Below are 26,222 nucleotides of genomic sequence, written 5' to 3' on the forward strand. Positions count from 1 at the left end.
CAAAAGTTATTGCGTTTACTAACAAAGGGAAAGATTTCTGTCATTTTTGGTGTTTTTTTTTTTAACGCGTAATGGCGGCGATCTGCGATTTTTTTTGCGGGACTGCGACATTGCGGCGGACAGATCGGACCCTTGACTGACATTTTTGACACTTTTGGGGGTACCAGTGACATTACTGCAGTAATCAGTGCTATAAATATGCACTGTTACTGTAAAAATGACACTGGCAGGGAAGGGGTTAATTTTATTGGAGAGGGAGGAGTTATTGTATGCCTGGTGCTTACTGATGTGTGTGGGGGGGGGGGGGGAGGTGACTGTGTGACACAAGGACAGATCCAGGGTTCAGCTATGCTGAACCCTGCAATCTGACCCTGCCTGTCACTTGAGAGATCCGCCCGCTTGTGTTTACACAAGCAGGCGGATCTCCACACTAGATCCCCGACGATCGGGGAGGAGCAGAGGCGATCGCCACTGCTCCTCCCCTGGCCCAACTCCCGCTGTGACTGAAAACAGCGGGAGTGAGCCTCCGGCGGCGCGCGAGCGCCGCCCACAAGGGGAGTGTCTGACGACGTAGTACTACGTCGTCAGACGATAACGAGCCACTTTGCTGCAGTAGTACTACGGTACTCAGCGGTAAAGTGGTTAATAGATAAACCCCTAAGTGTCCATGGACTTTAGGATGATTTGAGGCATATTTTAAGCTCAGCGCTTAGAGACAGGAAAAAACCCCTTCTGGTTTGCATTTTTGATTGCAGTTTTCTGGCAGAAAAAAAGGCTAAACACTCCTAAATGTGTTTAAACATGTGTACAATAATGCTCTATACCAGCGATTTTTTTTCTGTCAAGGGGACCAGCATTTTTTTTTTTTTTTTAAGTCCAGTGTGCACAGAGCCTAATAAATAAATGTACAAAACCAGTATACATCTCTATATCTCTGTGCTGACAACAAGCACTAACAACAAAGGTGCTGTCAGGATTACATAAAATAAATCTTAAGGTTTTGTTCATTAGGGTTTTACCCCTTCTGACCTGTACAGGGTGTCAGTTATCAGTCCTGAGCCCAAGCAAGGACCTGTCAGCCTTCATGAAGACTTTACAGCGTAACACTGGGCTGACATGTCTACTCTGACAGGAAGAGAATACAAGTGATTAACAGCACCCACACCTATTCCTGGATAGTAAAGCCAACTATTATAAGAACCTACAATTGGAAATTATGATCCTTACATATACTTATTTTTCACTTGTATTCAAGCTCACATTACAATTGTTCATTGCCTGCTAGTGCAAAGGTTATTGCATAATTATTTCACAGGTGTCAATGTTGTGCTTCAAACTGCATGCCTAATCTTAGGTTTTATTCACTCACATCACAAGTAATTTGTAAAAGCATTTTGCATTTTGAAAAAAAAATTGCTGAAAATCTGTTCTTTGACCTTAGCCTTAGTGTGTTTTTTTCTCTTGTTTTACATATATTAAAAGCAATTTACTTGCATCAGTTTTAAATGTATGTAAATTCCAATGATGAAACTTCCCTTATTTTCTCCCTTTTGGTGCGTTAAATATACCACTAAACGTATTTTGTTATATCTGTTTGTTAAGTGCAAACACATTGTCAGGAACTTAGATCTGCGCTAGACGCCCTTTCTGTGTTATCTGAAAGAGTCATACCAGTCCGTATCTTGGACTACAGAACATTTAGTCCCTATGGTGTGGAGATAAGGAACATGATTTACTACAAACCCAATTCCAAAAAAGTTGTGACACTGTACAAATTGTGAGTAAAAAAGATAAGGACTAATTTACAAATCTCATAAACTTATATTTTTTCACAATATAATATAGATAACCTATCAAATGTTGAAAGTGAGACATTTTGAAATGTCATGCCAAATATTGGCTCATTTTGGATTTCATGAGAGCTACACATTCCAAAGAAGTTGGAACAGGTAACAATAAGAGGCCGGAAAAGTTAAATGTACATATAAGAAACAGCTGGAAGACCAATTTGCAACTTATTAGGTCAATTGGCAACATGATTGGGTATAAAAAGAGCCTCTCAGAGTGGCAGTGTCTCTCAGAAGTCAAGATGGGCAGAGGATCACCAATTCCCCCAATGCTGTGGCGAAAAATAGTGGAGCAATATCAGAAAGGAGTTTCTCAGAGAAAAATTGCAAAGAGTTTGAAGTTATCATCATCTACAGTGCATAATATCATCCAAAGATTCAGAGAATCTGGAACAATCTCTGTGCGTAAGGGTCAAGGCCGGAAAACCATACTGGATGCCCGTGATCTTCAGGCCCTTAGATGGAACTGCATCACATACAGGAATGCTACTGTAATGGAAATCACAGCATGGGCTCAGGAATACTTCCAGAAAACATTGTCGGTGAACACAATCCACCGTGCCATTCGCCGTTGCCGGCTAAAACTCTATAGGCCAAAAAATAAGCCATATCTAAACATGATCCAGAAGCGCAGGCGTTTTCTCTGGTCCAAGGCTCATTTAAAATGGTCTGTGGCAAAGTGGAAAACTGTTCTGTGGTCAGACGAATCAAAATTTGAAGTTCTTTTTGGAAAACTGGAATACCATGTCATCCAGACTAAAGAGGATGAGGACAACCCAAGTTGTTATCAGCGCTCCGTTCAGAAGCCTGCATCTCTGATGGTATGGGGTTGCATGAGTGTGTGTGGCATGGGCAGCTTACACATCTGGAAAGACACCATCAATGCTGAAAGGTATATTCAAGTCCTATGCTCCCATCCAGACATCGTCTCTTTCAGGGAATACCTTGCATTTTCCAACATGACAATGCCAGACCACATACTGCATCAATTACAACATCATGGCTGCATAGAAGAAGGATCCGGGTACTGAAATGGCCAGCCTGCAGTCCAGATCTTTCACTCATAGAAAACATTTGGCGCATCATAAAGAGGAAGATGTGACAAAGAAGACCTAAGACAGTTGAACAACTAGAAGCCTGTATCAGACAAGAATGGGACAACATTCCTATTCCTAAACTTGAGCAACTTGTCTCCTCAGTCCCCAGACGTTTGCAGACTGTTATAAAAAAGAAGAGGGGATGCCACACAGTGGTAAACATGACCTTGTCCCAACTTTTTTGAGATGTGTTAATGCCATGAAATTTAAAATCAACTTATTTTTCCCTTAAAATTATACATTTTCTCTGTTTAAACATTTGATATGTCATCTATGTTGTATTCTGAATAAAATATTGAAATTTGAAACTACCACATCATTGTATTCTGTTTTTATTCACAATTTTTACAGTGTCCCAACTTTTTTGGAATCGGTTTGTAGTTTAACCCCTTGGCGCTGGCGCCTTCTCACCCTTTAGGGGTTTCAGATGCAGGGAGGTGGGGTGGGTTTATGATCATGTGACTGCCGTGATTGGTTGTGATGGCAGTCACATGATTGGAAAGCTCGCGATCGCAAGCAGCGATTGTGAGCTTTCTGTTAGCTGCCAGTAACTGTGTTGGGAGCACGCAGGGTGTGCTCTTTCGGCACAGCTGTATTGCAATATTGCGTGCAAATATGTGCCTGTTCTGCGCCAAGGCCTGCTGCTGAGAGGCTGCATATTTACGTGCTGTCGGCGCCAAGGGGTTAGCAACAGACAACGCGGAGCAGGGCTGACACCAAGTCTTACAATTGTACTCCACAAAAAGGCATGGTGTGTGATTTGACAAGAAAAAATTAGGAACTTAGTGCATTTCTACAGATCAACAGATCTTAGTCTATATCTGTAGGGATGAAACATGGGGAAATGTGCATGTATTGCAGAGATGTTCTGCTTATTTTTTATTGGCTTTGACCTGAAATACACTTGACTGATTTAGCGTTCACCTGTACTCCCCCCAATAACCACACATCCCTCCTATTGACCTTGCACCCTAATTAAAAACTACACTTGCAAAGTTTTTAAGTTGGAATGATATACATTTTATGTAAATGTATATATCAGCCATAACTTCAACTAATAAAACACCATAGATCGTGATGTCCAAAGCATAAAAATACCAAAACAATCCCTTTTTGGCTGATCTGAAATTTTACAAGCCACAAATTGCTTGATTCAACCAAAACCACAAAAACGTATTTATGTCTAAAGCCAATATTGCCCCTAATGGCTTATTCTGGTTCAGGAGCTTTCCAGGGCTTTAGCCGTTCCAAAAACCTGCAGAAAATGTTAAAACATGACTAAGGTATTAAATATGGCTTGTGCTGAAAACTTCAATGCCAATACTCCCACCCTTTGGTATAATAACCACATCACAACATATTGGAGTTAATTGGCTATAACAACTTTTATTAACCAAAAACATAAATCACAAATGAATAATGATAAATAACATAACATGAACATACAGTGCATAAAAAATGGAGCCACGGGTCCTAATAGGCATCAAAACCAAAGGGCAGTACCTGCGTGCCACTTCTCAGGCCTTCAGCCGCAAAACCACCGACTCAGAGACAACTTGCCGATACATATCCTAACACTAGGGAGCCATACCTCCGACGGGTCCCTACACCGTTCCTTTTTGAGCCCATATGGACCTAAAATAACCTTGCACCCGCCAATCTCCATACCTTGCTTCTCACCACCTCAATTACCCAACACAGCATATAACCATAAAATGCAGGGTGAGAGGGTGGGAAGATGTTCCTTGCTGGCTGCCCTAAAACTGAAGACCACCCCAGCTACATAGCACACTACCTCCTCCCAAACTCTACCCTTCCAAACCTTTCCCCCAATCCATATTATTCTCTTTACCTATTTATATCACAGCCTTAACTTTCCTGACCCCTCCTATACCCAAGCCCCTTTTACCCCCTGGTCATGCCGGCCCTTCCTCTATTGTTTCACTTATTTTACTGCTGGCCTTTTTTAACCGGCTCCCAACCACCCCCTGCAGTAATACTGTGGCAGGCTGGCTCTCCTGCGCGAACCGGCGTAACTCTACGACAGTCGAACAAAGGGTGCTCCTGCCCCCACTAGACAGTGGGGATGCCGATCCACGGGGCCAGCGGCTGTGATTTCCAGCAGGCACCCGTGATCGCTCCCCACTGAGAGAGAAGGATGGTCTGCTATTGTAAACACAGCTGACTGTTCTTCTCTCTGAAATGATCACAGAGTGCCTGTGATCCTTCTATATAGGATCACAGGTCTATTTGGTCATTTCATAAGCCCATCCACCATACAGTTAGAAAACACTCCCCTAGGCTCACACTTAACCCTTTGATCAACCCTGTGTTAACCCCTTCCCTTCCAGTGTCATTATTACAGTAACAGTGCATATTTGTAGCACTGATTACTGTAGTAATGTCACTGGTCCCCCCAAAAGTGTCAAAAATGTCAGTTAGGTGTCCAATCTGTCCGCCGCAATGTCGCAGTCCCGCTAAAAATCGCAGATCGCTGCCATTACTAGTAAAAAATAAATAAATAAATAAAAATAACATAAACCTTTCCCTAGTTTGTAGATGCAATAACTTTTGCTCAAACCAACCAAAATATGCTTATTGGGATTTTTTTTTACCAAAAATATGTAGCAGAATACAAATTGGCCTAAGAGGATGAAAAATTTTAAATTTAAAATGTAAAAAATTATTATTATTTTTTTGGGAATGTTATATAAGTCACTCTTTTTTTGTTTATAGCGCAAAAAATCGCACAGGTGATCAAATACCACCAAAAAAAAGCCCAATTTGTGGGAAAAAAAAGGACATCAATTTGATTTAGGTACAGCGTCGCACGAATGCGCAATTGTCAGTTAAAATAACACAGTGCCGAATTCCAAACAATGGCCTGGCCATTAGGGGGCAAATCCTTCCGGTCCAGAACTGGTTAACTGACATATTTAAGAAAACAATATTTTTTCATTCCCTTGCTGTTAGTGGGACTGATAAGATGGCCAGTTTTTGTGCCAATTCTTGCCCTGATCAATACCTCCAAGCTGTGCCACTCCGCCGGCCTATTTACTGCCATCTCAGTCAGCCAAGGGACACAGCTTGCTGTAACAATTATACCTACTACTACTACAGGAGAAAAATACAAATGGAAAGGTGATTTTTTTTTTGCCATCAAAAATAAAATGCATTTACGTAAAAAAAATGTACATATACAAAAGGGGAGGGCGGTGAGGACCTTTCTCCTGCTGCTGTAAAAGGGTGGACTGAGCAACTGGTCTGTTTGCTCCACCACCATCATGTCACTCTGTGCCTAAGGCCCCTTTCACATGATCCGACTGATCGGGTCCGCCTGTCCATTTTCAGGCGGACCCGATCGGGCCACCCATTGTCCTCTATGGGGAGACGGATGTCAGCGGACATGTGTCCGCTGACATCTGATCTGACAAAATCCACTGAAAACAGACATATGGCGATACGTTCACCATCCGTCCAGCGGGTCGGATCGGATGGGATCGGATAAAAAAGGGAAGGCTGTCCATCTGATCTCCCCATAGAGGAAGAGAGGGGCTCTGACAGGTCGGTCTCTGCACAGTGAGTGGAAACAAACCTGCCATGCGCCTGCTCAGTGGGGAGCAGCGGAGCGATCCCCGCTGAGCAAGCCGAATCCATCAAAATGGGTCTGCCCCATGTGAAAGGAGCCTAAAGGTACAGCCTAATCCCTTATATCGGTTACCATGCCATGCCTACAAATTAAACTGACCAAAATGCATATATTTGCCACCATAATACAGTAAAGTGTATCATTTCTGAACATTAAAGCGGAGTTCCACCCAAAAATGGAACCTCCGCTTTAAGTAGTCCTAACCCCCTGACATGCCACATTTGGCATGTCATTTTTTTGGGGGGGGGGATTGGGTACCTAGTTTTAACAGGTACCACCTCCCACTTCCGCTCAGAGCGCCACAAAGTTCTCCTCTCCCCCTCCCTCCCTGCAATCTTCTGGGACATGTCACAGATCCCAGGAGATTGCCAGCCAATCAAGCAGTGTGCACCCAACTGTGAAGCTGCAAGCTGTCACAGTCGGGTGCCCACACTAGTGATGCCAGCACCGCCAATACCAGAGGGAGAGGATTGAGGCTTCGGGCGGCTGCATCACTGGATCGTGGGACAGGTGAGTGTGTGTTTATTAAAAGTCAGCAGCTACACTTTTTGTAGCTGATGACTTTGAATAAACACAGAAAAGGCTGGAACTCCACTTTAACCCAATTTAGAGCACTGCCTAGGTACACGCTGCTTATATGAATGAGGCTGAAGTAATAATGATTCAGCGAGCATGATGTAAACAAACTGAGTTGCGCATTTTACATTATTGATTTGTGGAAATGTAATAATTTATTTTAGATTTCCCCGCAGACAGCTAGACTCCAGGTTAAAAAGGGATAACCTAACATTAAATTACAATATAGGTTGGTAAAGAAAGAAAAAATCAATAATTGAGTGCTAGGCAAACTTTACAGCACGCTCCTTTGGATTTACAGAGCAACAATAAACCCCTTTCCCCCTCACTTATCAGTGTGAAAATCCAAGCTTGCCACATAGAGTCAACAGACGCTGAACAACTTTGGCCACTTTTTAATCCATAAATTTGTCAAGGTGTTTGAATGAACCAATATAATGATGACAGGATGGCAGACTATGCTTGTAGTAGCTATGGTCCATATGCATGTTTTTCGGACATCTGCACAGACCCAACAGTTGGAACAGTCCCCTACTCAAAAGCCACCTTTACAATAACCTCCCTGTAAACCTAAATATTAAAATGAACACTTCCTGTGATCTAACTTCCCAACTCCCACACTAACCCTACATGTAACTCTTACACTTACACTAACTCTCCCTGTAACCCTAACATTGACCCTTACACTAACCTTGGCCATAAACTAACCTCAACCCTCACACTTAGGCCGGCCATAGATGGTGCAAATTTATTTCCTGCAGCCATGAGTTGCAGGAAAGAAATTCTCATGATTCCCCCATCAGCACAGACTGCATTGACAGAGGAATCCCCCCTTCCGGTCATTTTCTTCTCCGGGGGAGCGACAGGGGAAGTGATCCCCGCCAGGAGAAGACCGTGATTATCATTTGCAGCTATAGCAGCAGCTTGAGATAATCGGAAGCAAATCCGGCTGGCTGGTTGTGCCCAAGTTGATCAAGTTGATCAACTCGGTACATTCAGCCAACCCATCGATCGATCAACTTGGTACATTCAGCCAGCCCTTTAATGGTTTGAATGTCAGCCAGTTCCTAATGAACAGACCGAGATTCAAACCGTGTATGGCCGGCCTAACCCTCCTAATTGGCTGTGCTTTTTTTCCACTTAAATATTTCTTTGGTCAGCTCACCAAACAAGGTCTAAGTTCTCGATACGCATCTCCTATAGAGTTTTGGTGTCTTCAGAAGAACGATTGCGAGCAATATCTACTATATATGACACATCTCTTCAACATGCCTTCTCTCACAATCCCTTGTATATCGGGGATTGGGAGCGAGAATTGGACCTCCCGCTTTCATCAGAGTATTGGCAAAAGTATTTATTTTGTAACATAAATCAAGCCTCTCAGTTCAGATACAAAATAGGAATTATAAAATCTTATCTAGGTGGTATCTATTGCCCTGACAGAATACACAAGATGTCATCTAACTATTCACCTAGTTGCTGGTGCTGTGGCAAGGAACTTACCACAATGTTGCATCTGTGGTGGTCATGTCCGTATCTAAGACCGTACTGGAAGGCTGCATAAGGCTTACTCTATCTTTCCTGGATCACAACAGATGGCTAAGAAGTGTCTAACATGCTTTACCTCTGTCGTAGACAGTGCTATCATACCTAGACATTTGAATTCTAGTGTCATTACCAATATTAAAGAATAGATGTCCAAACTAAATTATATTTTGCGTATTGAGGAATTGACAACCAACCTACAGAAGAAATACGCAAAATTTAAAGCTAAATGGGGGGCTTGGAAAGACTTCAGCATCTCAGATTTCTTGAGACTGCTCCTTTTTTTTTTTTTCTTTTTACTTTCTCTGCTTTTTTTTTTCTTTTGCCTATTTTCTCTTTTTCTTCACTTTTTTTTTCTTTGCTTTACTTTAATAATAGAAGTTATGGGGATGCAAAGCTCTATGCACGAATATAAAATTGAATGACAAACTGGCTCAAATTAGGTTTTTATGTTTTTCTTATGAAGCCAAATGAGATATTGTGATGTTAGATTTTCACATGTGACTAAGTGTATCATAAAAAATGGTTCAGTAAAGCTTGGAAAAAAAAAACCCCTCCCCGTAACCCCGTAACCAGCATACTCATAGTAAGCCTTTTTTTTTTCACCCTCAACCCAACCCTCACACTATCCCTTCCTATAACTGACCACAAACCTCCAAATAACACTTCAATTAACCCTAACTCCAGCCCTAACACTAACCCTCCCTGTATCCTCACATTGATCTTCATTGTATTATAATTCTTAGGCTGGCCATAGATAGAGAAAATTTCACACGATTCCCCCATCAACACAGACAGTGTTGATGCAGGAATCCCTCCTGCTGGGCCACTGTCTTCTCCTGGCAGAAGGAAGCCTTGCCCCACCAGGAGAAGACAGTAATTATTGCTAGTGGCTATAGCAGCCATTAGTTATAATCGCAGGTAAAATCTGGCATGCTGGCTGTATCCAAGTTGGTTGTACATTCAGCCTACCCATACACGGTTTGAATCTCGAGATTAGAACCATGTATGGCCTGCCTAACCCCATATTGCCACTCACGTCCCTTTTTCTGTCACCAGAACAAGAATTGATGAGATAATCTTCTAACCTAAGATCCAAAAGTTATAAAAACATCTTTTTAGTACAGCCAAGAAGAGTTTCATTGTCTGTCAGGTTTTTATTGCTGTCTGTGCCCCCAATGGGTCGATTTTCCCCTATGAGGCCCTGTTACTGTCAGAGAGCAGTTTATATGATACATGGCAGAGAGCAGCGTCAATATGGAAAGTAGTACCATGTAACAACCCAAGAAATGAGTTGTAGTGCCATGAAGATATTTTACACGGGGCAGCTGAAAAGGACTCAGAATGGAGCCAAGTAACTTTTTTTTCTGAACAGGGCTCCTCTGGAGGTACATCTAAAATTGCTACATTCAGATACCCTATAGCATATTGGGTTTAGTTCATAAGCTATCCAAAATGTTATAAAGCTTTATGGGTTAATTGTGCCTAAGAGGGTGGAGCAAGCTGCATTTAAAACAGCATTGATAAACTGGCAACGCCGTTAAGTCGATTGGCTAAGGCAAATAGACTATGCACTTGGCAAGTGAAGTTGCTCCTTAGTAAATGAGATGAAGCTTCACTTTTAAGGAATACCCAATCACATGCAAGGAAAATTAAATAAAAGCATTTTTGCTTGCACATGATTGGATGGTGGAAGTCAACAGAGCTCCTCCTCATCTACTAAGCTCTGGAGCAACTGCATTTGCAGAGCACAACTTGTACTAGCAAAGTGCACAGTCTGTTTGTCTTTAGTAAATCAACTCCACTATATCTGTACTTGTAATTTCCAATCATAACGATAAATAACTCAAAGAGCTGATGGTTAAATGCAGTTCTTGATTGACATGCCTAAGTATAGTTTATTTTGTTTTATACCTGTAAATGTTATATTGGCTGTAACACAGATTTGTTTCGTTATACAGCTATAATACAATCTTCATTTGCTTAGTTGATAGAAAGGCAAACATAGCTTGTTTATTGGTTATTTCTAGAAACTTAAAGCAGAATTAAACCCTACTATCTGTTACACCCAAGGAAGCTGCCATCTTAGCCTCTATTTGATCTGCAGTTACCATGGTGCTGTACATGTGATCAGCTAGGATACCAGCCATTTGATAATTTGCCAGTTTGGTTGAGGGCACATACAACTTTGACAATTATCATTCACAGCATACCTTAAATGTAACGGTTTTGGGAAATAGTTAAAGTGGAACTTTACACATAAAAACTGTATAAAAAATAATGTTCTTTAGTAAGAAACATACATTTCACATTAATAATTGTGCTACCAAATTGTAGTGTGTGCTGTAAATTGCCTCCAGCATTGCTCCCGTTTCTTCTTGCCGGAGGCTGCCATTTTGCTGAAGCCCGGAGCCCTTTTAGTGTATGGCCAGTGGGAGTGGTGCCACTGCAAAGTGCATATAGACCTTTTTTAATTAGTGCGGTCCATTCAAGCAGGTGAGAAGACACCCATAGGTGGGGTGAAGGGCACTGTGGTGATCAGAGGCAATTACTGAAGAGTTTCTGGTGTATGGGACTGCACCCCTTTTTTGCACAGACATTGAATCATTTATTGATGGATTGTGTATATATATTTAAAAGAAAAGATGGACTCACGTTAATTAATTTATTTATTATACATAGATGATTTTTACACTCTTTTCAGATATTTTTTTATGCACTATAATTTGAATGCACTTTATTGAAGGAGGGTGCTGCACTTTTTTGTGACTATATATTTATTGCAATTTATACAGGTGGTTGGATGCATAGTGGTGCAGCTGCTTCCTATAGTATATAGAGTTGAGTAATAGGTGGTTAATACACAGGGATAGCGCGGAAAGTTTTTTTCACATTTATATCAATTCAAAGATTACTCTTGCAATATTTATCTTACTTTCTCTGAGCCCAAGTGTTCCTGGACCTGCCCCATTCTGTTTCTGGACAATAAATGAGAAACAACACAGTGATGAGCTTGTGCTTCTTCCTCCTCTCAGATTTAAAGGGGATGTAAAGGTTCAGTTCTTTTTAGAGATAAATAAGACATGTTATACTTACCTGCTCTGTGCAAGGATTTTGCACAGAGCAGCCCAGATGCTCCTATTCTGGGGGCCCCCGTTGGCACTACTGCCACCTCCTCTTCATCGGGTGCCCCCACGGAAAGCCGATTTCCATGGGGGCACCTGTGCAGGCGCGTTCCAATGGCTTCTGCTGCTATCAATCTGTCCAATGAGATGAGAGCCAGCGGCTGGAGCCGCTGGGCTTGTGCATAGCGCTGGAACAAATGGGCTCAGGTAAGAAAAGGAGGGGTCTGGGGCACTGCGCTAAAGAAGGTTTTTCACCTCAATGCATAGAAGGGAGGGCCCCGGTGCAAGAAACAATGAAGGGCCCTGAAGGGCCCTTCCCTTCAAAACTGAGGCTCTTCCCACTCATCCTGGGACCCTTTACTCTCATTGCGGGGCCCTTTATTACGGTCCCGCGATGGGGCCCTTTCACAAGTTCTGCAGTGGGCCCCCTTCATGCCATCTTGGGGCCTCCCTGCGGTTGTGGAATGCCAGGGCCTGGTCGAAAGTGTGACCTTTGCGATCCTGAAAGTTTACCCACTGGTGTCAGTAGTTTTAATTTTTTGGTACTTTAATTGTATTATTTTTATCATTTTAATTTATGTTTTTACAATGTCACTGAGTCCCTTCAGAAAAGGAAGTAGCTGGTACATTACATATTTACCGACCCCTTCCTGGTTCTCTATTGTGACACATCCCCTGAAGCAGCCGGCAGGAGAGGGAATGGAGCACAGTAGGGGGGGGGGGGGCGGGGGAGCACACAGGGGCCCAGAAACAGCAGAACACAAGTGAACTAAATAGGAGGAGTGGCAGGGGCAACATACAGAGGAACCAATCTCCTCCATTTTCCTCCTGCAGCTACAGGAGGAAAAAGGAGGACAGTGATTTCTCTACATGCTGCCCCTCCTATCCAGGTGTACAGGGGAGCCGCACAGGCCCCCTGGAGCATGGGTTCCGGTTGCAATTGCAACCCCTGCAACCCCTGTAGTTACGCCCCTGGCTCTAAGTAATGTAATTTTCCCCCTGTCTTTGATTAGACAGTAAAAAAGAGGCAACAGACTAAGCTCACATCTCTGTCACTCTTAAAGTGTAAGTGTAAGTCCAACCTAACACTAAAACCCCTGCATCTACAGACATCTACAATCTAACACTAACCTATCTAGCCCTGTAAAGAAGAAGTCATTATACATAACTTTTTTGAAGGCGATCTGATCCGGTCTCCAGTGGTGGAAGCTCTGCAGAGGACACATCCGACAACACAGCTGTAAAAAGAATGGGAAGTGATGTCACCCAAAGACTTACTACGGGGCTTCCATTGTCAGTTGTGTCCTCTGCAACCAAAGCTGTGGCTGACAGCTCAGCGTGGGATTGGCTTTAAAAAGGTATGTATACCGTTTTCTTCTTTACAGGGCTAGATAGGTTGGTATTAGATTGTGGATGTCTGTAGATGCAGGTATTGTAGTGTTAGGGTGGACTTCTACTTTAAATGTACTTATTGCACACTGCTTGCATTAAAAAATACATGCAATCATGTATTATTGGCGTTTGGATTGAAGCTGGATTGCCAATGGCTTCAGTACTTTCTGGGTTGCTGATTTGATATAAGTATGCAGACCAGTGTACCCTTTTCACCAGTGATGTTTGGCTTCACCTCTAACTGACATCTGCCTGTTTTCCCTTTTAGGAAAGACCAGAACAAAAGACAAATACCGTGTTGTATACACAGATCATCAGCGCCTAGAACTGGAGAAGGAATTTCACTATAGTCGCTATATCACTATACGCAGGAAGGCAGAACTTGCAGCTTCATTATCACTAACAGAACGACAGGTAATCCATTTATATATACTTACCTCTCTGGTGGCTACCTCTAAGTAAACCTTGGAAAAAATGTCAATCAGTCAGCCAGAAGATCTAACATTTGTACATTTGTAATCATCTAAACCAGATTTCCACTTAGTCCATATTGGGTATAGGGCAACAAGTATACAATGATTAGGAGCTATTCTGGCTTAGAGAGATGCTTTGCCAACTAGATGGTTAAGTTTAGCTTAAAGCTAGCCATACACTAATAGCCTGCAAACAGCAGCTTACAAATTCCTCCATCCACACAAATGGTGCAGACAAATGAATCCCCTATATTGTATTCTGACAGTTTTGAGTGCTGGCTGTCAGAATGCCAGGAACATTGGCTGCAGGTACTGTTTGGCTAACAATATTTGACCTGGCTACTTTGGCAAAGGTTGTTTGTGGTCCTCAAAATGGGCCAAAATTCCAACAGTGTATGGCCAGCTTAAGATTTTCCTTTTTCATCTCCACTGTCTGAACGAGAGAAAACTATCAATTCCCCCATCCCCACTAAATAGTGTAGATGGGAACATCTTCTCTGCCGAATATTGTTTTCTGAAAGCAGGTTCCTATGGCTGTCAGAATACTCAAACAGTGGCTGCAATTGATTGGCTGCAGTCACTGTTTGGCCAACAATTTTCCTCCAGCTGCTCAGAATAAAGGATGTTGGATAGATTGGGGCAGACAAGGCCAACCACAGTTAAGATTTTGGCCTCTGGGTATGGCCAGCTTAAAGTCGTTCCTGTTTCATCAGTGAGGTCCTTAGTATCAGGGGCTTTATACTTAATTAGTGGGAGTTTGCATAGCGTATCATCTGATATCGTTATGTTGTGTCTTCTCTTTATTATAGCCAGAGTTGCTTCAACCATGGAGAAAGGGTTTTAGAGAATGCATTCTACAAGGCTGGTGAGATTACTTCATGGCTTCCAGCTATATCCTACTGACTCTGAAGGAATAGCTGAGGAAAATAGAATCTGCAATCATATATTGTTTCCATGCTTTCTGTTCTGATAGCTACAACCTGGGGGTTAATAAGGGTATGTACTTGACATGAGAACCCTACTTCTCCTATGGCAATGTACAAGCCACACCCTGGTGTGCATTCTCAAAGAACTAAATTCAGGCCATTCAGAAACCTAACATCCATGTGACTGAGTGGATTTATCTAGCAAGGGTCCATCCGTGCAAATTGAATGTTGGGATGAAACTATGAATTCTCATCTGAATTAATTCACATGCCCAGTGTTTATTTCTGAGTGAAGTGTACTTTTATATTTAAATCTGTTTATTTAAGTTTTTTCAAACAGTACAAAGCATATGCTCCATAACAGCCCATTCACACTGCCGCAACAGGATTTTGTGGGGCGACCTGCGAAGTCGCGGTGCACAGCGTGCACCGCGACCTCGGCGCGACTTGCACGGACTTCATATAATTGAAATCAATGCAAGTCGCCTCCAGGTCGCCCCAAAGTAGTACAGGACTTGTGTCGCTCCTATTAGAACGGGTCCTGTACTATTCAATGGCGAGCAACCTACCGCGACTTGTCAGGCGACCAAGTCGCCTGACAAGTCGCGCTAGTGTGAATGGACCCTTAATGTTGTGCTTACAAAAAGAACAAGGAAGAAAAGTGAATATCTCCTATAAGTAGAGAAGGGTACATTACGTAGTTGTCAGTGGCAATTTTTATTCCTATAAAGTGCACCCTATGAGCAGGTCAAACATCACAATAATAAGAGCACCCATTATATAGCATGTGCAAGGTATGAACTGGAACATATCAAGGCCCAAGTAACAGAGCCATACTTATGATGATAAAGGTTTAGGTGCCCTTCTCCTCAAAAAAGTGTCCTAAGGCACCAATGAAAAATTGATGTCCACTAGAATAGAATCTAATCCAACAGAAAGGGGGGGGGGGGTCAAAAAAAGAAAAAAGGAAAGGAAGGAAACAGAAGCAGAAGAGATAAGGGGGCCCATCCACTTTCAGTCCACAGGAGAGGTGTACTTAATCCAGGGGTCCCAGGTTTTGTGAAATTTATTATGATTATTGGGACATAGGTAACAGGCTGTTTCTGCAGCCCTAGCAAGATTGATGTTCGTGACCGGGCGTATGAGGTTAAAAATTCTTATCCAAAACCGGGACACCTTAGGCCACCACACATGAAACATTGTTCCCAGCTGTCCACATTGACATAAACAATTCGAAGAGGCATAAAGGTGCATCTTAGCTATCCTAGCTGGTACTAAATACCAACATAAAAGGGTTTATAATTAGATTCTATCAAGATAGTATTAATCAAAATCTTAGACAAGTCTTTTTCGATGTCCTGCCAATCTAACAAGTCACAGGACATGTGCAGATCCCTCTCCAACAGCGTCATGTAGGGGAACTTACAGTTAAAGTACAACTAAAGACAAAAGTTTTTTTTAAATTGTGGATAGAGTGGAGAAGGATTGGACCCCCCTGTCAGTTTTAATTGTTGTATGTGCCCCCGTTAAGGAGATTCACCCTCTCTATGTGTTCTGTTTAACATTATAATTAAAAGTGAAAGTAAAAGAAAATCCCAAATTTTGGGTTGTCCCCAGAAAAGTAATAGAGGGCAAATCTTCCAATGAAGACACTAGGTCTGGTGTCCTGGGGTGCCCAAGAAATTCCTTTCATTTGCAGGGATTTCCTCTGGCTTTCTGTTTGGCTATTGGACAGGATGTGAAGGGAAATCTCCGCAATGGGACACAGATTGAAAAATCTGACAGGGGTTAGATCCCTCCCTTACTCCATCCAAAATGAAAAAAAAAAAAAAAGGTTTTGCCCATAGTTATACTTTAAGATCTGTTAAAAGGAGATAAACAGTAGAGATCCATCCCCTGGGCCAATCTCTCAATCTGCAGGACACCTTAGAGGAAATCAATGTAGGAGAGCCAGGTACTGAACAAAGCTTGGTTCGCATAAAAGATGCAATCTGATTGTATCTAAATAGCTGAGAAGGGTGGATATGCAAGGTGTCCTTAAAATAAGCTAGAGTATATGGTGTATCATTAATTAAAAAATCGCCAATCCTTAGGAAACCTTTATTTATCTACCAAGAAAATAAGGAAGAATGCACCCCCTGGCTCAAACTCTGGGTTATAAAACACTGGCGCCAAGGGTGTGTGAGGAGAAGAGAGGGGCCTATTCCAATTAGCCTAAAGTGTATCTGTAAATGGCACTACCAAAACATTTACTTTGAGGCATTTGTTAATCTGCAGCAGTCTAAAATATACACAGGTGCAATAACATCATAAATGGGAAAACATATCCCTATTGTTTTGCGGTAATCTTCTGAAGGTGAAAAATATTGTTGCTGCAGAACGGTGGCTCCAGCGTACTCATTTATCTTACACATAAAACAATAAACGTATTTATAGTTTTATGAAATCTGAAATTCTGGTCTGTACTGCTTTTAGATGGGATAATGAAATAAAAAAACTTGAGTTTCTTAGAAACAAAGAAAAGCGGCAGCAGACAAATTACCTATTGATCCTTCGACTCTGCCCCTATTTTGATTTTCTTTGTGTGCCATTTTTTGATTGTTTTTTTTTTTTTAAGTTTGGGTTTCTTTTTTATTTTTTTTTATTGTTTTTTTTGTCTCTTTTTTGCACTCTTTAGGGCCCTTTCACATGGGCGCTCCGTATGTCCGCAAATCATCCTATTTTTTTGCGGATGATTTGCGGACATAATGTAAGTCAATGGCATTGCGGATGTCAGCGGAATACCATCCGCTGACATCCGATTTTCTTCCTGTCAGTTCTGTTCTGTTTTTTTTTAACTGAACAAAACCCTATTTTTGTTCCGTTCAAAAAACGGAAAGGAAGGAAAATCGGATGTCAGCGGTGTCATCCGCTGACATCCGCAAACCCCCATAGACTTACATTATGTCCGCATATCATCCACAAACGGATGGGATGATATGCGGGCATACGGAGCGGATGACAGAAATGTCATCCGCTCCGTGGAAAAAAAAAAAAAAAAGGACCGCAGCGGAGCTCTCACACGGAGCGGCCGTGTGAAAGAGCCCTTACTTAGGCTGGAAATCCGTTCCCAGCATCAACTGCTCTTTTAGTTTTGAACTTTCCTATTGCTAGTTTGAGGTCATGTTTTCGTGTTCTTGATCTTATCTCTATATTGAAAATGCTGCCCTCCTGAACCATACTCAAAACCTTATTGTATTTAAAAGGTTTCAGTCATAGCCCTTTTTTACTCAAGACTGTATTTAATAAGCTCCTGCAATTTCTCCTGATATGTTTTATCCACGAAAACTTTAACCACTTAAGCCCCGGAGGATTTGGCTGCTAAAAGACCAGGGTTTTTTTGCGATTTTTTACTGCGTGACTTTAGCGGACAATTGCGCGGTCGTGCACCTAAACGAATTTGACGTCCTTTTTTTCCCACAAACAGAGCTTTCTTTTGGTGGTATTTGATCACCTGTGCGATTTTTTGATCATGCGCTATAAACAAAAAAAAAGCGTCAATTTTGCAAAAATAACAATATTTTTCAAATTTTTTTATATGAAATTCCCCCAAATAAAATTTAAAAATCTAAATTTTTTAACATTTTTGGCCAATTTGTTTTATGCTACATATGTTTGGTAAAAAAAAATTGCAAAAAGCGTATTTTGATTGGTTTGCGCAAAAGTTATCGCATTTACTAACAAAGGGAAAGATTTTTGTCATTTTTGGTGTTTTTTTTTTTAACGCGTAATGGCGGCGATCTGCGATTTTTTTTGCGGGACTGCGACATTGCGGCGGACAGATCAGACCCTTGACTGACATTTTTGACACTTTTGGGGTTACCAGTGACATTACTGCAGTAATCAGTGCTATACATATGCACTGTTACTGCAAAAATGACACTGGCAGGGAAGGGGTTAACTGTATTGGACAGTGAGGGGTTAAGTGTGTCCTAGGGGCGTGATTCTAACTGTATAGGGACATTGCTATTGGTGTAAAAACAAAGATCAACGGTCCTACATAGTAGAACCGTCTGATCTTCATTTTTACACCAGGGAGAATGACGGGCGGCTTGTTTACATAAGCAGCTCCGCCTTTCTCCCTTCACCGGAGCAATCGTAGTGTGACCGGCGGACATCGAGTCCGCCGGTCGCACGCACTGACTTGTCAGTGAACGAGCCGCGGCGGGCGCGCGCCTCGGCGGGCACGCGCCTGCCCGCAATTGGCTCTCAAGTCAGTGACAGGCAAGTGACGTATCCATACGTCACTCTGCCTGGCCGGGGCTGACCGCCGCAGTATATAGTCGTGCGGCGGTGGGCAACCGGTTAACAATGTTTCTTGCCCATCTCTGGGCTTGTGCTATGTTTTATAAATTAGGTTACCAAAACTTGATACAGTACTGTATGCTAAATGAGGTCTAACTAAAGATATACAGTAAACCCCCGCTCCATGGCGGTTCAGTTGTTGCGGTCCCGGTATATTGCGTTTTTTTTTTTGTAATGTTATTTTACTATATAAATCATTAAAAATGAAATATTTTAGTGTTTTCCATAGCTCTTGCTATGTCTCTCAGTATCTTTTATGTGTTTAACCACTTTACCACTAGAGCATTTTGCTGTCTTACGTCTGGGCCACTTTTTGCGATTCGGCGCTGTGCGACTTTAACTGACAATTGCGCGGTCGTGCGACGCCGTAACCAAACGAAATTGATGTCCTTTTTTTCCCACAAACAGAGCTTTCTTTTGGTGGTATTTGATCACCTGTGCGATTTTTACTTTTTGCGCTATAAACAAAAAAAGAGCGTTTATTTTGAGAAAATAACAATATTTTTCACATTTTTTTATATGAAATTCCCCCCAAAAAAGATGTAAAAAACAATTTTTTTTTAAATTTTTGGCCAATTTGTTTTCTGCTACCTATGTTTGGTAAAAAAAATCGCAATAAGCATATTTTGATTGGTTTGCGCAAAAATTATTGCGTTTACTAACAAAGGGAAAGATTTTTGTCATTTTTGGTGTTTTTTTTAAACGCGTAATGGCGGCGATCTGCAATTTTTTTGCGGGACTGCGACATTGCGGCGGACAGATCGGACCCTTGACTGACATTTTTGACACTTTTGGGGGTACCAGTGACATTACTACAGTAATCAGTGCTACAAATATGCACTGTTACTGTAAAAATGACACAGGCAGGGAAGGGGTTAACTTTATTGGAGAGGGAGGGGTTAATGTATGCCTGGTGCTTACTGACGTGTGGGGGGGGGGGTGACTTTGTGAGACAGGGACAGATCGGATGTCCAGCTATGCTGAACAGTCCGATCTGTCACTCCCTGTCACTAAGGATCTCCACACTAGATCCCCGATTGGTGGGATAAAGTGGTTAAATGAGTTTCTATTGTTTTAAAAGTGTGTTTAAAGACCTTAAAATGCTTTTACACGTACAGTGACAGTAAAAAAAAACATGCCTACAATGCATTTTAATAGGGTTTTTCTATTTCGCGGATTTTCACTTTTCGCGGCTGGGTCCGGAACGTAACCCCCGCAATGGAGGGGGGTTTACTGTACTGTATATAGGGGAATCAGAACTTCCTTCCTCCTTTCTGGAGACCTAAACCTAAGAACAAAAAATGTAATATATTGCAGCTTACCAGTAATTAGATGTGATGGCAGCACTAGTTTAATTTTTTAGGTTTTTTTTTTTTCCCCTTTGTTTTTACCTGCCCTAGGGTGACCATCGCTTACTCACTATACTGTATGTATGGAACAGCATTGTTACTCAAACCTGGAATTTACATATTTTGTATCTTTTTGTTATTCGTTCAGCCGGAGGGGTGAACGAAAAAAAAAAAGTGAACAGATTTCCCAATCCACACAAGCAAGGTGGATGGAGGAATCCTCCCTTCTATGCTAATGTATGGAACCAGCCAAATTTTGGCCCATGTGTACAAAGCTTTAGACAGGAAGTTTTTTTTAGGACCACAGTAAACTGGGGGGACTTGTCCTATAGTTCACAGAAGTAGCAAAGACAAAAAAACTACAACATTGCCCACTCAATTTGGTATAAGTAATTACCTGTATGATGTTGTGGTGTAAAGAGTCTGGTCTCAGCCACATAGTAATGCTGTCACATTCAGAAAGCTGAACTGAACTGATATTCTATGTATTTCTGGCCTGCAGATCATGGAATATGAGATTCCAGTAATCTTCATCTCCAACCCTTGCTTCAAAGATCTTTTTGAAATGTCATAAAGAAAGGACTTTGGGGGCAACATGAAAAAAGGCATTGTCTATACCAGGAGTCTCCAAACTTTCTGAACAAAGGGGCAATTTACTGTCCTTCAGGCTTTAGGGGGGGCCAGACTGTGGCCAAGTGGAGGAGAAAATGCCCGGGTATCAATAGGAGTAAACAATGCCCCATCGTTGGTATTAGTGGGAGAAATAGTGCCTTATTGTTGGTGTGAGTGGGAGGAATAATGCCCCATTCATGGCGTCAGTGGGAGGAATGGTGCCCCATCATTGGTGTCAGTTGGATGAATAGTGTCCCAGGGTAAAGACAAGCCAGATAATTGCAGGCTAAGGGCTTTTGAGACCAACTGGTCTATACGGTCTGAGCATACTCCAATAAACACAGATTATTTACACAGGGAATGCAGATTACATGTGACCAATCACACTAGAACTCTGGATAATTTTACAGATGAAGGAGGTTCTATAAGCACATTTTGTATTTGATTACTTGACTAATGGAGGGGAAGCTCTAAGAAAATCCAGGCAATCCCCCCCAACCAAACATCAATGACTTATGCTCTGATAGGTTTCTTTACCCCTTGGGTTCAATATATACTTTTACAATTGGAAAGTCCATCAGGGATTTTACATTTTCAATTACACATCTGAATTTGGGGACTATAAAGGATGACAAATAATCCTTATTTGTATGGACCCTGCAATGACCCAACAAATGTATATTCTTATAACACTAAGGTGACAAGCACCCCAGATATTTTGGTGCCAAAGGTTGCGGCAGCAGTCATTTCAATTCAGCTCACAGAAATTGCAATAGCATGAGGCATTTTTTGTATTTGTTGAAAATGTTCCTGGCCTGAAAAATTTAAACTAATGTAGCAAGTGCACTAAGAACTAGTAAGTTGCAATATATTACTTTTTTTTGTTTTGGGGTTTAGTTATCCTTTAAGAGAAACATGTAGACTGCAATTGAGTACCTTTCCCTAGTTGTTAGTCTTCCATGCTAATCTAGTGGGCTAAATACTTCCTACATAACTAACCCGGACCCCATAAACTAGTGATCGACCGATATAGTTTTTTTAATGCCAATGCCGATACTGATATTTTGGTCATCGAATATCGGTATCGGCCGATATCGGACATGTAAAAAAAAATGTTTTTTTTTTTTTTTACAAACTTAGTCCTTGTGGAGGGATCTGGGGGTCTAAAACCAACCCCCAAACCCCTCCTCGGCACTGAAAAGCATTCAAAACACCAAGTTTGGCTGTTTTGAATGCTGTCAGTTTTTTTAATTCAGCGCCGAGTACCCGGAAGTGATGTCATGACGTCACTTCCGACTTTTTTACATGGAGACCCGATCAGAGCCAAATGCGGCTTTGATCGGGTCTTCTCTTCGGCGGGCGTGCCATAGAAAGCGGCGGGAGGGGGGGACATCCCCTCCCGCTCCTTGTAATGACAGCCGAGCGGCTTCTCAGCCGCATCAGTTGTCATTACAAGACAGCCGACTGTCGGCTATGGGCGCCAGTACCGGGGTGATGCCTCTAGCTGCAGGCATCACTCTGGTACTAGCACTTTCCTGAAATATCGGCAATATCGGTAACCTCCGGGACCGATTCCGATATATCGGGGGAAAGTGCATATCGGCCCCCGATATATCGGTGTTGCTGATAATCGGTCGATCCCTACAAAAAACACAAATCAGTTAGGACTTTCCTTGCTGTATGGGTACTGAAAACAATTCCAACCAGGTTAGCTCATTGCCTAGACCTTATCCCCCCCTACGAAAAAAAATATTCAGCAGACACCTGATAATACTTACCAAATAATGTCACCACCACCTTTGTGAGCACCCCGGTGTACTGTAAGTATTTATTCTTCTTTAATTTTACTTTATTTTACATTATTATTCAACCCTTTTATTTTAAGGGGGGGAGTGTGGAGGCTAGGCCACCATCAGACCTTACATTTTCGAAAATTAACTGCTTTCATATAAGTGTTACTGTATCATTACAGGTCAACCAAACTACAGGTCGAGCTCTCTAAACATAATTTTATATTGTTATTTATTTTTGTACAGGTAAAAATTTGGTTCCAAAATCGAAGGGCAAAAGAAAGGAAAGTGAATAAGAAGAAAATGCAGCAGCAGAGTCAACAGGCCAGCACCACAACACCAACACCCCCTGCTGTAGGCTCCACCGTTGGCATGGTCCCTCTTTGTAGCAGCAGCAACAGTAACATGGTATCACCAGGTGCACTGACTATAAAAGAAGAATATCTTCCATAAATTTCATCAGGCCTTCAAACACACTGGGACTCAAGAGGATGCCAAATATTCATTCTTTGCAGTGATCTAACAAACCTGTATGCTAGAAGAAATGTGCAACATTTTGGTGCCAACTGTTGCAGCAGAATGGAAGACACGTCTTATTTATCAGAAATGTCTGATGGAAGATCTGTCCTTGCTGCCCATAGCAGCCAGTCAGATTCTCTCATCCATTCTCTCACATTGCACAGGGGGAGTAATCGTGATAACTTGACTGATTGCTGTGGACCAATAAGAATAGTTTTTCTACTTTCTAAAAGAACTGCTGGTATGATTTCATAAATATCTAGCAGGAGAAAAAGAATGAATTTGTACCCAAACTGGACTTTCCCTTAAGTAGTTTGTTTTACCGTATTTAAAAACAAAATTGTAATCTAAAGGAGGCATTTTTGTATGTTGTATATTATGTTTTTTTTTTTTTTTAGTTCTAATAACTTTTTCTTTTTTGCATAATTTTTCAAAATATTGTGCATTTGTGAAAACCACTGTAGAAATTAAGTGGCCTAATTGCTCAGATAATGAAGTCATAGGCTTCAGTCCTTCTAATTTAAAGGGTCACTATTGTTGAATGTGTGCATAATGTAAACAGTGTGTATGTTTATACATAGATTTAATTAGGGTATGGTGGTTATCTATTTTCTAAAGATAAAAGTTTGCACAAAAGTCTATTTTTATTGTTTTATTGTTGGAATAAAAGCCATTCAATGGTTGAGTTGTAAAGCCAGCTGGTATCACTTATCACTGTTTATAATGAAAAATATTAGACATGTATTACCAAATTTCACAACACAAATATTTCCGAAAATTCTGGAGCCTCCTATGTTATGTTCCCCTACTGTCTGCAAAAATATTACATTCTGACCTATTAGATGGTGAAAGCTCCCTCCATGTTAAACCAACCCAGTGCTTCTCTGACATTTCTGATTCTCAGCTGATTCAGAATATATTCTGTTAAATGCAAGGTGCTAATTGGCTGCTAATTGAGCACCTTCCTTAGGCCTGGCTTACACTGGTGCGACATGGGATCTGACTCGTAATATGACATGTCATGTTTACTGTTTCCCTATGAGAACCGTCTTAACTGATCCGACACAAGTCACTCCGACTTTCGAAAAAGCTCCTGCACTACTTTGGTTCGACTTTGATACGACTTCAATGCCATAGAGTATAAAAAGTCACATTAAGTCAGATGAAAGTTGGATTAAAGTTGCAAGGCAAAGTCGGACCGGAAGTCAAATGACTTTCACCAAAAGTGCCAGAGAAACAGCAGGCTAGATGGACCAGTAGTGAGCCTGATTTACCTAACAGGTAAGTAATAATAGGGTAAAAGGCTAATATGGTAACTTTCGTAGAAAAAAATATATAAAAAAAAAAATTATATAGCATAGACTATTTTCTACACAAACCATATTGTATTTTAATGTTATTCATTTCAATCTCTGGCACTGTTTTTCTCTGTAAAATTTAATGCAATATGGCAACCTGGAGGCATTTTATATGCCAATGGTGTCAAAAATGCTATTTCCTGCTTGTATAATTGGCTCATTTTCCCAAAAGTCTACATTAAGATACAAGTCAAATATTAGACATTTTCTGAAGCTAAAATTCAATTTTGGTGAGATACTCTCAACAGTTAATTACTTGTAAAGGGAATGCCAAAACAGAAACTATTCTCAACAGAACACTGCGAGTGCACCAGGCACTAACAATGAACCATTCCCTTTCATCCAGAATCAGTATCCAAAGGACATGGTCAAATAAACAGCTATCTATTCATAGCAGCAAAAGGTAGGAACCTGCAGCTAAGTTTATTAAAATCCCTGCAATCTACATAAAACACCCAGAGGGGCTTTTTTTCTCAACCAAAGTGAAGTTACTTTTTAAGGACTGTTAATCTATTATTTTAGAGAGGAATGGAGAACCTAAAGTACATCTTTCAGGAGATGAGAAAATTCACCTGAACCAGCCATTTATGGAGAAGATTTGTTTCTACATACCCTCTCTGGCCATAATAATAAACATCTTTGCCCCCTAAGACTCCTAGACAGACTGATAAGTGGTCATCCTTCCTCTATAAGCACAAGCATGCTCAATCAAATGGCTTCTGCCATGGGCTTTTTTTTTTTTTTTTACAATGAACCTCAGTTGCTGGATGGCTTCATAGATTCCCAATTGTTTTGTCTGTGGCTTGCACCATGATCTCAGTATTTAAAGACATCCTTATCTCTCCTAGGAAAGCCGTTAATAAAGGTTGCAAGTGTTGTCAAAATAGCTGGAGACATAGAAAAATATTGCTTTGGTGCTTGTTAACTTGATTTTGCCATAAGAAATGAATGAGAGCTGCCATTGCTGACCCTCTTTTCAAATGCCAGTTGCCTAGTTATGTCTTGCTTTAATTCTTTTGTATTACATACCTAAAAACAAGCATGCTTTAAATGAGTGTCAGAAAAGAGTCAGCATTCCTTATCCCTATAATTATTTTAGGTCAGAGACCCAGTAAGCATTGAAGCTAAAGCATTTACAAAGAAGAGGACAGCAATAGAAGCCTACATACAGTTATCACGACAGGGTCACGTTAAAGGCCAAACCTCCTCTGACACTTTGGTTCTAGAAGTTACTTCATCATACAGTCATCTCAGAGAAGGTTTGCTTATTGTTTATTTGCCTTTAACATCAAGTTACTGAGCAGTGAGCTGTTTTTACCAGTGTTGGGATGATCTGGGCAGCTTTCAAAGGGCACTAGATAAGGTTGCACAAATTAAAGTAGGTGATAGGTTATGGCTCCAATTTTCCAAGATACACAAAAAATGCATAAGTGCAGCTGCCCCCTTTAAATTAAAAGGACCAATTTATAAAATACTAAAAAGAAAAGAAAGGTATTGCGCTACTCAATCAAAACCATAAATCATATAGCATAATAAAAAACCGAAATAAAACAGTCCAATCTCGTGAAAGTCCCATAAAATGTAAGATAATCTTCACAAAGCAATCCAATCACCGTGATG

At 41.2% G+C, this 26,222-nt stretch overlaps 1 protein-coding gene across 1 annotated transcript in view; it reads left to right on the forward strand.

Annotated features, from left to right (window-relative positions):
• Nucleotides 1–23,178, forward strand: part of CDX1 (caudal type homeobox 1) — a gene marked incomplete at both ends in the record, with an annotated part of 58,845 nt that extends 35,667 nt beyond the window's left edge. Inside the window, 2 exons of the mRNA XM_082255574.1 lie at nt 13,500–13,645; nt 22,972–23,178. Coding sequence (XP_082111700.1) covers nt 13,500–13,645; nt 22,972–23,178 — 353 coding nt within the window. The remainder of the gene's footprint in view (nt 1–13,499; nt 13,646–22,971) is intronic.
• Between the last annotated feature and the right edge of the window lie 3,044 nt (nt 23,179–26,222).

The sequence above is a fragment of the Pelophylax lessonae genome (assembly GCF_965119305.1).
Source record: "Pelophylax lessonae genome assembly, chromosome: 4".
NCBI classification, from domain to species: domain Eukaryota; kingdom Metazoa; phylum Chordata; class Amphibia; order Anura; family Ranidae; genus Pelophylax; species Pelophylax lessonae.